This window comes from Nematolebias whitei, chromosome 1 (genome assembly GCF_014905685.2).
Source record: "Nematolebias whitei isolate Nwh7 chromosome 1, NemWhi1, whole genome shotgun sequence".
Classification (NCBI taxonomy): Eukaryota; Metazoa; Chordata; class Actinopteri; order Cyprinodontiformes; family Rivulidae; genus Nematolebias; species Nematolebias whitei.
In genome coordinates, this window is record NC_056498.1 from 54581445 (window position 1) to 54593401 (window position 11957).

The 11957-nt window shown below is 37.8% G+C and overlaps 1 protein-coding gene across 1 annotated transcript in view; it reads right to left on the bottom strand.

The window, feature by feature from the left end:
- Nucleotides 1-11957, bottom strand: part of prim2 (DNA primase subunit 2) — a gene marked incomplete at its 5' end in the record, with an annotated part of 31043 nt that overhangs the window by 6429 nt on the left and 12657 nt on the right. Inside the window, 2 exons of the mRNA XM_037693948.1 lie at nt 1902-1984; nt 2202-2328. Coding sequence (XP_037549876.1) covers nt 1902-1984; nt 2202-2328 — 210 coding nt within the window. The remainder of the gene's footprint in view (nt 1-1901; nt 1985-2201; nt 2329-11957) is intronic.

The window sequence follows — 11957 nt, forward strand, 5'->3', positions numbered from 1 at the left end:
TGGAACGACTCTCCGGCACATTTTGCAGCACACTGACTGAAACCTGTGGTTTATCGGATCTTAACTAGCTGAACCACTTCCACACCGCTGAATTAGTCTTTCCTCTCTTATCAGTTACGTCGTCTGTTTTCTCTTCGCTTGTGAAAGCTTGTTCAGTCACATTCTGATGGTCATGGGCACTTATTTTGAAGCAATACTTAACATGCATCGGAGATTAGCCTAGCCTGCAACCGCTAACACCTTCTGGACTCGAGCTCTGCGTAACATCTACGTCACCACGCACTTACGTAGTTGTGTCGCACCTTATTCTGTCCGGGTTGAAACTGAAGCGGCCGCTTCAACCCGAACAGAAAAAGAAATGTGTCAGTGAAACGCTGTAATTATATCGAAATATCAAAAATGTGCTTAAAACTCATATCACCGTTATTGAACAAAAGTATATTGCGACATATCGTTATGGAATTATTGTCCAGCCCTATTTCATAGTGTACAAACTAAAGTTTCCATGTTCAAAACTACCATATTTTCTGGACTACAAGTCACTTTTTTAAAAAAGTTTGGCCAGTTCTGTGACTTATAGTCCAAAGCGACTTATTTACACTTTTTCCCTATTCATGATGCAATTTTTGACTGACGCATTAAATGTTCATTCATACTGACATAAACCAAAGAGTAAACATTACCATTTGCAGCCTCAAAAGGGCCCTCTAGGATTTTGACAACAATATTTTATTCCTCTACCGCTAACCCCCAAACATTCACTTAAGAGACAACTGAGAAAAAAACACAAGTAAAATGCCCCCAAAAGGCAGAGCTGTTCAGAAGCGACACAGAGGATAAAGAATTCAATGGATTCAGTGATGTGGAATGAGATTGGTGAATTTACCGGTAACTTGCTTGTCGGACTCGTTGGCTTGTTATGTTAATTAAGCCTGTTCAGGATCACTGGTATGTTCTCTGTGTTATTTTAGATTAAATGTCTGTTCTTGCACTTTGTGAAATACACTTCTAAATAAATGCAACTTGTACTCCGAAGCAACTTATATATTATTTTTTCCTCTTCATGAGGCGTTTTTTTGGACTTATGCAACCTATACTCTGGAGCGACTGATAGTCCGGAAAATACGCTAATCCAGTGACAGCTTGTTTCAAACGTGTTATATTTATTTTTGCACAAAGCAGGGTATGGAAACAGCAACTTCAGTTTTAAAAGAATCGACCGTATAAATCTGTAAAGCTGATTATAAGACCAACCAGCTGTTTTTCCTACAGATGTAACAAAATTGATATTAATCAGCATTGACAAATAATTTCAATTTGGCTAATGCCAATAATAATCATAAAAAATGTTCAAAAGTTCCTTTAATTTCACTTAACCGATACTTAAGTTTTTATTTTCAGTTAGTAATTACAGCATTTTTGTTCTCTTGATTAGAGCAATCTTACAACAGTCTTGCTTCCTCTGCCTTCATCACTCAGTTTGTTCTAAATGAGTAGACGCCTGGTATTAGTTACATTTGAAAGAATCAGACAATTACACCCAGATACAGTATGTTCCCTTAAAGCTCGGCTTAACCAGCAATTTCTTTTAGTTACAAACTTTATTAGCCTTTAAACAAAACATCTGATATAATTTATTGATTATTCATGTAGGGACAAGTGCTTAGCATTAACATATATCATACTCTAACATTTATAGCCTGGGTTATTTGTAATGCACATCCCTAGAAGGACCTTAGGCAACATAGAACATAAAAAAAATTATTTAAAGACACAATTTTTCAACCTGCTCAGCTACTTCTTTGATGTTTGGGAAAAGCAAAAGTGATGCATCGCATGATTTCCCCGGTCAGAAGCAGATAATTACGTTCAGTGTGGCCATAGACAGCAAAGGAACCCACCTGACTGACTCCACTGGGAGACACTTTATACACCTGAAGCTTCTGCTTCAGCAGCTCTGGCTCACTGTGGCGGAATGGGCATCCTAAAATTATTAAAAATGTTATTAAAATAAAGATATATGCAAATCCACTGTTAACACAGCATTAAATCAGATAGATGGAAAGAAACTCAAAGATAGAAAAGTCTACAGCAGAAAATTTGATCCGGAGTCATTTCTGTCACCATTTCCAAGCCAATACTTCAAATTAAAAGCTTGATTAAAACAGATGAACTGCGTCTTTCTGTAGCTGTCTGCTTACCATGAAAGTCGCCTGGACCGGGTGGGTTTGATAAAATCACCTTCATGCAGCTGTAAGGTGTGTAGTCTGCTCGCTTGCCTTCTTTGCCAAACATGTGGCGGATGCTGTAGGCATATGCTTTGTCAAACTGCACAGAGGAAAAGAGGGAGGACAGAAAGAGAAGACATTAGTAAAGATGAGAGCATAAGAGGGACAAGGTTGGGGTGAAAGAGACATTGTCATACATCATGTCAGACTTGACAGGGAGTTTTCCTAAATGAAATATAGAGCTATTAAGAGGACCTGCTGCAGATGTGTCGCCACACTTGAGATAGCTGCTTTACGTATAATTTAATGAGGCCATTCTTCTCTGTACTTTTGCCCCTTGTCCTGCTGAGCACTCTGACACAATTTTAAAAAGAGCACTTTAAATCAAAGACTAAGTGGAGGTAATTCCAATAGAATCTAACAGCTTTCATGTTTATTTAACAGGGACAATACACATAATAAGCTGTTCCAGAAACACTGAAAAGCTCATTTCTATCTGCAAACTTAAGTAGACAGAAAGCAGCCATAAAAACACGGCATGCTCTAATTTAAAATTCAAGAGAAGTCACAAAACAGCCCCAAACAAACAACAGAAACAATGTCCATCTTTAACATCTTTAATCTCTAGTAGAATCAAATTGGATGAATACAAACACTCAGTTCAGTGAGCCTGCGACTGAAAGTTCTTGTGAATTTCTCACAATTCTGAGTCGCCAGCAGGTATTAGATTATTAGAGATATTAGAGAACAACATACCATAAAGAAGTTGCTGAAAGTAATCCAGTTTTAAAGTTGCTAGATTTGCTAGTAGCCAAGCGATCAGGAAGCCATGTGGACGGCAATAAATAAATTAAAAATCATAACTTATTGTCATGTGCACAGCTTGTAAAACTGTATTTTAGAAGGTGCACAGGATTTCAGTGCCCACCTCCACCCACATTGGCTGGCTTTGTAGCCACCTTGGTAGCCAGCCACATTTTCATTTAGTACACCTTTGAAAGATGATAGGAAGATTTGTTCAAGTTCAAGTTTATTGTCAATCGCATCACATGTGGTACATGAGGTGGAACAAAATTGTGTACTCAAGGTCCATTTACACCCTAAAATAGCAAAAATATAAAGTATAAAAAGAAACCCTATATAAGGATTTGATCTTATACACTAAGACATATGCTAAACAATATACTAAAAAAAAAAAAATCTAAGATATATGCTAAACACTAATAATGCAGTATATTAAACAGCAGCCCGAACCTGAGTCTGTAGTGAGCAGATGGGTATGAATGAATTAAACATTAGGACTGGTTTTTCAGTTATTATTGATCATCTGTGTAGTTTTTAAGACATGGACATGTTTTCTATCAGAGGAGAGCTCTCCTTCAGGTGTCAGAATACAGCTCCGGCACTCTTGTGACTGACTGGAGACGACACAACAAAATAGAGAAGGGTTTGGGACAGGTTGGAGACATTAGCAAGGACTCCGAAAAGGACAATTTGTTCCATTTAATTTTCGAACAAGCTCTAAACTCAATCAAAAAGCTTGCACGCCTCCACAACTCACGCAAGTAGAAACATTTTGCTAATGTTTCAGAAGACTTTGTAGAGTCCCTTCTCAAAAGTAGTTTGCCAACTAGTCTGAAGCCCAGTGATAAACTGACTTAAAACTAATACAACCCAGCTGACTAAAATTTAAAAAAGAACAAGGCGTGCCATTTACATTTGCTATCTTGATCACATTATTACCACCGCCAAGGAGATTATGCTATTGGTAGAGTTGGTTTGACAGTATGGGTCTTGGTGGAGGTATGTGCTCTCCAAGTGCTTCTAGTTGAACCTAGTTTAATCTGCATTGCAGAGGTTTAGTAACTTTTAAGTTTGGAAGTAACTTGAACGTGAATTTAGTTTTTTCTTTAGGTATGAGGGAGACTGTGACTGGTTGTTTGTTTCGCTTGTTTCTGTGATGGACTGGCAACCTGTCCAGGGTGTACCTCAACTCTTTCCCATATGGTTACAGAAGATGAGCACTAGCTTCCCACAACTCTGAACAGGAACCAGCAGAGAAAGAAAATGGATGAAAAGATGGATATTTTCCTTCAAACAGAATAAAAATCAGATCTGAATCTATGACTTGTTTTATTTGAAGAATGGAGATTTTACCAAATGATCCAGATGAACAATACGTTTGTGGAAGAGTATCCAAAGGGAGGAGAAATAATATTCTAAAGACCAAAAAAATTGCTAATGCTACTAATGAAAAAAGTGACTAAATCCGTTTTGATGACTTTGGCATTTGCAGCTTGCTGACCAGAAGGAAACTGGAAATGTTCATTGAAAAAATAAATCATTATAAAAACAGTATTTGTGTGTGTGCGTGTTTTGTTTTAACTGAGGCATTCTGAATGTAAAATGGGAGAAACAAAAAGATGCTCAATCTCTCAGTGAATACATTCATAAAATAACAAAGGTTGACTTCATAAACTCACAAGAACCATTTTTTCAAGCTTAATACAAGTTTTTCTTAAAGGAGTCTGATGGCTTTGAAGATCTGAAAAAAATTAAATAAAGCATGGACATGTTTTAGCTCTACATTGCAGTGTTTCCCCTATTATCCAAGGACGCCCCACCTTGTCAACAAAACCGAGAAAACCGAGTGCCTTGCCTACCAAATCCTGCCCCCCCCCCCCCCCCACAATAAAAGCAGACAGCTCCGTTACTTCTGGATGGTACTGTAACGCTTCACTTCTCCCTACTTCACTGCAGGTAAAGCACTGATTAGGACTAAAAAAATTAATGAAACCTCTCTTCAAAGATGTAGAATAATCCCTTCAATCTTTTTAAGTATTTCTATAACAAAGTGTTGAGCTTTAAATAAAATCAATTTATGCAAATCTTCCATTTTCTGGTGTGGAAAAACCTTGAAAACGAGCTCTCAATAAGCAAAACGTACCAAACTTGTGTACATACAGTTTAAAGCGCTGAAATGAAGTGAACTTTCACATCAACAGAACAATAGTTTCTCATACAGTTTAGAAAGGGATCACATTATATAATCTTACGCAGTGAATCACATTTGTTTCAGTCATTTTGCTACACAGTTCAAATACATATCAGTGACCCTGCCTCTTACAAAAAAACCCAAAGAAATCCACCCAGAGCGCTCTGACATTGGCAGACTATAATCACGAGGACTGTACCCCACACACATTAACGTTGCAATAAAACCCTTGAACTTCCTAATGTGACAAGCTGCAGTAGCAATTTAAAAACCCATCAAATCTTCTTTAAGTACAATAAATCAGATATTAATTATGCAGAGCTTCAAAGGATTCAAGAGGCCACTTCCTGATTTAAGACCTCCTTACTATAATAAAACAACATGGAACTCCACTGGCATTAAAGTGTGTTTAATTTGTATTATAGGAAATAATGTGGATATAAAAAAAATCCAAAGTGATTGGAAGTAAACCAAAGACAAAGATGAAGTTAAATGAAACTTTCTGTTGTTATAAAGTGGAGATCAACAAATGAGTTTGTTATGTTTCTCTCTTTCGCCTTCGATGAAGACGTTGCTCTTACCCTCCCTCTTGCTTTTTTGCTCTCTTGGCCTGTCAACCTCTCTAAAGAGCCTCTCTTTACACATCTTCAGAATTGGAAATTATTATGGATTTGGTCAGCTGGTCCCTCAACGCAATTGATAAAATTGTTTCCACCAGACGACAGGGTGCTGGAGAGCCCTCATGCCCTGAATGGACCCACGCAGCCGAGTATGTCATTGATTCCTGGGGTGAGTGGAAGAAGGTGTGCCTAACTGTTCTGTCCATGGAGGACGTAGAAGATGTGTACATTATTCAACTTATGATAACAGGGTTTCTGCTTTTTAGAATCGCAGAATATCTTGGATATCGACAAATTAGGAAGACGTTGGCAGCAGTTTTGGCCATGGTAAAGCTGCCAGCCTTATGTGAAGGATTAATTTGTGCTTCTATCGCTCAGACTCATGCTGAACTCAACCGCAAGCTGGACGCAACTGGAACTGGAACTCACCAGCATGAAGGATTCAATCTTTGAGAAAGCTAATTGAGCACGGACCTGGTGGAATGTCCACTAATTCTGGCTGTTTGGATTCACCATCGAGTTTACCAGCAGAACTTGAAGTCAGACAGAAAAGAGAGGCTGGTGGCCCCAACAATTGTTGCTTATCTGAATTTGGCCTCCCCGCTGGCCTTGGACAGGCCAACTTATCTCAAATTGCTCCTGGAGGATACGTAAACTAGAAGCTTTCATTGTTATGCTGATGACACACAATTATATTTGTCCATTAAACCCAATGAATCCAATCAGCTACTTAGGGACTACAAGCATGTCTTAAAAACATAAAAAACCTGGATGACCCTTAATTTTCTCCTGTTGAACACTGAGGTTTTGGTTTTTGGACCTGAGCACCATAGGAAATAATTGTTCAGTCTTTCTCCCTCCTTAGATGGCATTAATCTATCCTCCAGCTCTAATGTTAAAAATCTTGGGTGTTATTTTTGATCAGGACATGTCTTTTATCCCCCACATTAAAAACTTTACTAGAACCACCTTCTTCCACCTGCATAATATCACTAAAATTAAAAACATCTTATCTAAAAATGATGCAGAAAAATTGGTCCATGCATTTGTCACGTCTAGACCGGACTATTGTAATGGTTTATTATCTGGATGTCCAAACACTTCTTTAAAACGTCTTCAGTTGATCCAAAATGCTGCTGCCAGAGTCTTAACTGGAGTTAGTAGGAGAGATCATATCTCTCCAGTTTTAGTTTCTCTCCATTGGCTCCCTGTCAAATCCAGAATATAATTCAAAATCCTACTTCTAACCTACAAAGCTCTCAACAACCTAGCTCCATCTTATATTACAGATTTTATTGTTCCATATTTTCCTAACGGAGCACTTTGCTCTCAGACTGCAGGTTTACTTGTGGTTACTAGAGTTTACAAAAACAGAATGGGAGGCAGATCTTTTAGTTATCAGGCTCCTCTCTTGTGGAACCAACTTCCAATCTCTGTCCGTGAGGCTGACACATTATACAGTTTTAAAACTAGGCTTAAGACTCTCCTTTTTGCTAAATCCTATAGTTAGGGTCGGCTTGGGTTTCCTGAGCTGTCCCTTAGTTATGCTGCTATAGGCTTAGACTGCTGGAGGACAAACTGACCACAGCTTTCACTCTGCTACTGTCTTTACTTACTCTGCTCAACCTGTTTTGTATTTGTAATTATTTTTTCTATCCTTAAGATGTGTTTTTTTTTTTTTTTTTTGTCTTTCAGGTACACCTGGACCTATATCTGGACCTACCATTCTGTGTTCATTTGTATCTCCTTCCTGTCCTCTCAAACCAGCCAGTCAAAGCAGATGGCCGCTTGTCTTGAGCCTGGTTCTGCTGGAGGTTTCTTCCTTTTAAAAGGGAGTTTTTCCTTTCCAATGTTGCCACTGTGCTTGCTCAGGATGGGAGACTGCAACGAAGCCAAGACTCAACTTGTCTGCTGGATTCCTTAGATAAAGAACTTTACTAATTGGCTTTTATGTATGTGAATGTTCCTGTAAAGTGCCCTGAGACAACGTTGTTGTGAGTTGGTGTTATATAAAGAAACTGAATTGAATTGAAGCTCTTCCTGCCCCCACCTCCCCCATCTGTGGTCTTATCAGAACCATGATGCTGATAGACACTGTATCATCTTATCAGAACTTTGGAACTCTGGAGTGTTTATGGATAACTCACCGGCTTTGTCGACCTCTATGCATAACTATATTATGATGTCATTGTATGTTGCAAGTTTTTTTTTTTTTTTTTTCATCTTTCACATGGTTTGCTGACCAGGAAATTATGCGAGACATGATTATTTTTGGCTTCCTCCATCCTCATGTTCTCTTTTTCTCATCTGCTGTATGTTGTATGTAACAGGTCTCTCTTGTAAACAAGTTTTCGAGGCTCAGTGGGAACTAACCTGTATAAATAAAGGTCTAATAATAATAATAAAAAATGTAAATGTACTGGTAACTCTTTTTAATCTACTAACTGTGTCCTGAAATGTTACAGTGTAAAAGGATCAATACAAAACTTGGATTAAAGTAAATGAGATCAACTCCTTTGACACATCTAAACCAGGAAATGATACACCTGGCATGGCTCTTTAACTTAGCACATATTAAATTATATCATTAACAAAAATACTATTTTTACAAAGATCACCCTTTATTTCTTCACAGGACTTTTCATACTCTGAAAACTAAAAAAAGACCAAAAGATCAAAAAATGTATGACTGCACAGAAATCGATTACCTTCACTTAAAGCAGGATTCAAATTTAAAGGCATTAAAGAAAAAAAACAATTAGAGCTCTTGTGATTGAAAAACTGTAAAAGGCTGCTGCTGCTGCATTGGCACACCTTTAAATATTCGCTTTAAACTTCTCTAATTTAATTTATCACGTTTTAAATTTAACATCCATCATTTTTTACGGCCTAAATTCATTTCAAAGTTGGGCTTTTTGGAATTCAAAAGCAAATCTTTAATAAGATTAAAATATCTTCAAAGGGATAGGGGAAAAAAGAGATCTCAATTATCATAACAGCCCTGTGTTTCAGGTAAAATGCAATGCAGGCCATCTGTTATAAAATCCATTTTCAGATGTTACACTTGGAAAAGCATATTTGCAGATGGCTGAATTCATTTAACTGCTTCAGTTTCACGGTCCTGGTGTGGTTCCTGCTGGCTCGCTGTCACACTGTCATGGCTGACTGGGGTGCTTGAAAAGAAAAGCGCCGTAATGACATTAGCTAGCAACACTGGTGATTTTTTTTTTGGTGCCATGCTATGAAATGAAAACATGCCCTGTGAAGTAGGCCTGCTACACCTCAACAAAGACAGAATTTGCAGAGATGACGCCACTAACAGGATATAAAGTCACTATTCATGTTTTCTCTTCAAAAACTGATGCAACTGTTTTAACAGGGAACTAATCTTTAAGAATAAAAAAAAAAACTGTGTTAAAGCCTTAAAGATAACAAGATCAGTAACCAGCATTAAAATGAACTCTGATACTTATGTCAGATAATGATGTCCTTAGCATCAAGTAAAGCTTTTAATGCCCTAGCTCCCCTGTATTTTAAATACCAAATAGTTACATCTTTTCCCAGTAGAGCACTTTCCACTCTGCTCTCAGACTGCAGGCTTACTTGTGGTTCCTAGAAAATCTAAAAGCAGAATAAAAGGCAGAGGCTTTCAGTCTCAGGATGTGTTCTTGTAGAACCAGATCCAACTTTATGAAGAGGAGGTACACAACATTTAGCTTAAAACGATATAGATAAAGCTCAAAGTTACAACGGACTCAGGTGTCCCTTAGACAAATTTTTGCTTCCTTAAGATGATTTTTTGAGAGATATCCTGTAATTTGGCGCTTATCCAGTTCAATGATTTTGTTTTACCTGGAAAAAAAAACTGAAGTAGAATATCTTGGACAGAGTTGGACTGCATTAGACTGAATTTAATTATAAAGAATTGACTAAAATGGGAATGAATGGAGATTGACTGAATAAGCTCCACAGAATTTTAATTTCATTTTAGTTTAACTTGATTTTATTCTGTAAAGCGCCCTGAGATCAAATTTGTTTTGAAGTGACCCTATAATTCAATTCAATTCAAAAATATTTTATTAATCCCAAAGGGAAATTAATTGTTGTTGTAGCTCATCATCTAGGTTTCATTAGAGTTGTTATAGATGCTGATGACTGTGGGCAGGAAGGATTTCTTGTAACAGTCTGTCCCACAGCGGATCCGAAGAAACTGGTTGCCGATGCCGATCCCTCCACCCAGACCCAGCAGACCTTTCGGTCCACTTGGGTAGCAGGACCACCTGAATGCTGGGCAGAACTCCTCCCTGAGTGATGGCCATTCCTCCCAGGAGCCTGCCGAGCTCCTCGTCACAGAAAAACCTGCAGGTGCCGGGGGATGATCTCGGTCCTCCCGCTGTCACGAGCCACATTTCCCGCCACCTCCAAGATCTCATTGGTCAGGCACTTGAGCACCACCTCCAGGTAGATGGGAATGCATCCACGGCACCTCCTTTTCAACTCATTTGGGATTTGGGGCTGTAGTTGAGGTATTATTTGAGCTTTTGAGACGTTAATTAGCAACTCCCAGTTGTAGAATGCCACTTTGTTGTCATGGTTACACATCATAACAAATGTCCAAAAGTCAAAAGGTTTTAGTAAAAATCCTTCCAGCTGCACAGTGTCCAAAACCAGAGGAAATATTCATCCACAAAAGTGATTTACATCCAGAAAAAAGAATAATTCAAGTTTTCAAAAGCAAATTCTCAGAATGAATGTAAGAGAGCTACACCAACATGCAGCCACCTTGAGCGGCACAATTCTAGAATACATACCACTTTATTTGGTACACCTGCTCAATTGCTTGGTAACACAAATAGCTCATCAGCCAATCACATGCCAGCAACTCAATGCATTAGGCATCTGAGAGTGAAGACAACTTGCTGAAGTTCAAACGGAGCATAAGAAAGGTTGAAGAAATGGAATTCAGGTGACTTTGAACATGGTATGCTTGTTGATGTGAGACGGGCTGGTCTGAGTATTTAGCAGATTGATGATCTCTGAGGTTTACAGAGACCAGAAACCAGGAAATTATTTACCAACCTCTTAATGTTCAATTTTTTCCAATGTGAGCTTGTGAGAATTGTAGCTTCCATACTCTTTCAAAATCGCTTGGTAACTCAGCATGGCAAGCACCTTTAGGCGTGACCACTGGAATACCAATACCACCAAGTCTCAATAGAACAAGTTAAAGAAGCCAAACTGCTGAGACATAATAGATCAAATAATATCATAGTCCACACATATACATAAGAATGTCACTAAAATGAGTAGAAACACCTCAATATTTTTGGTGTGTGTCCATTTTATGTCTCCCGAAATAAGAAAATAAGCATTTCATTCTTTTGTCCAGTGTCATCGCTTGGCAGCTGTTTGATCTAGTGCTTCAAAAAAAAAAAAACATCTGGATAAACTGCAGATAGTTCAAAATAAAGCTACAAGATTAGCACCTGGCTGTCATTTTAGAACTAATGTTAACTTCATGCATCAAAGCCATTCATAGATGAAAGTCAATGACAAACTAGTCTACAGCCTTATTTTCTTTGTACATAAAATGTGGATTTTCCATAAACCTTTTGGCCTTTGCTCACAGTTATTACCCACCTCTAACACGTGGCTTTAATACTAGACTCTGTTGTTACTTTTACACTACCTTGCCCAGAACTAATGTCCTCAGACAAACAGCTATGCACAGAGCCATTTCAGACTGGAAAATGTCATGAACATGCCTTCTGAAATAGTTTTTCAAAAATAACCTTAAAACATCTATAATACATCATGAAATAATATTAAACTGAATGGATTTGTCAATCTGAGTGAAATATAGAGTTTTTCCTATTTTTTTGACCATGTTTGGAATTATTGCAGTCAGTCAACAACAAGTTCTTGTCTTTTTACATTTTTTGTAAGATTTTGAGTTGTAATGATTGTAATTTTTTGAGTAATGTAATGCTGGTAGGTGTGGACCACAGGAAGAATAAGCTCTACTATGGTAAAGACTAACAGGGATCCTTAAATTAAAATTTTTTTTTTTAAATAAATAATATATATATGTGTGTGTGTGTATAGATAGATGGA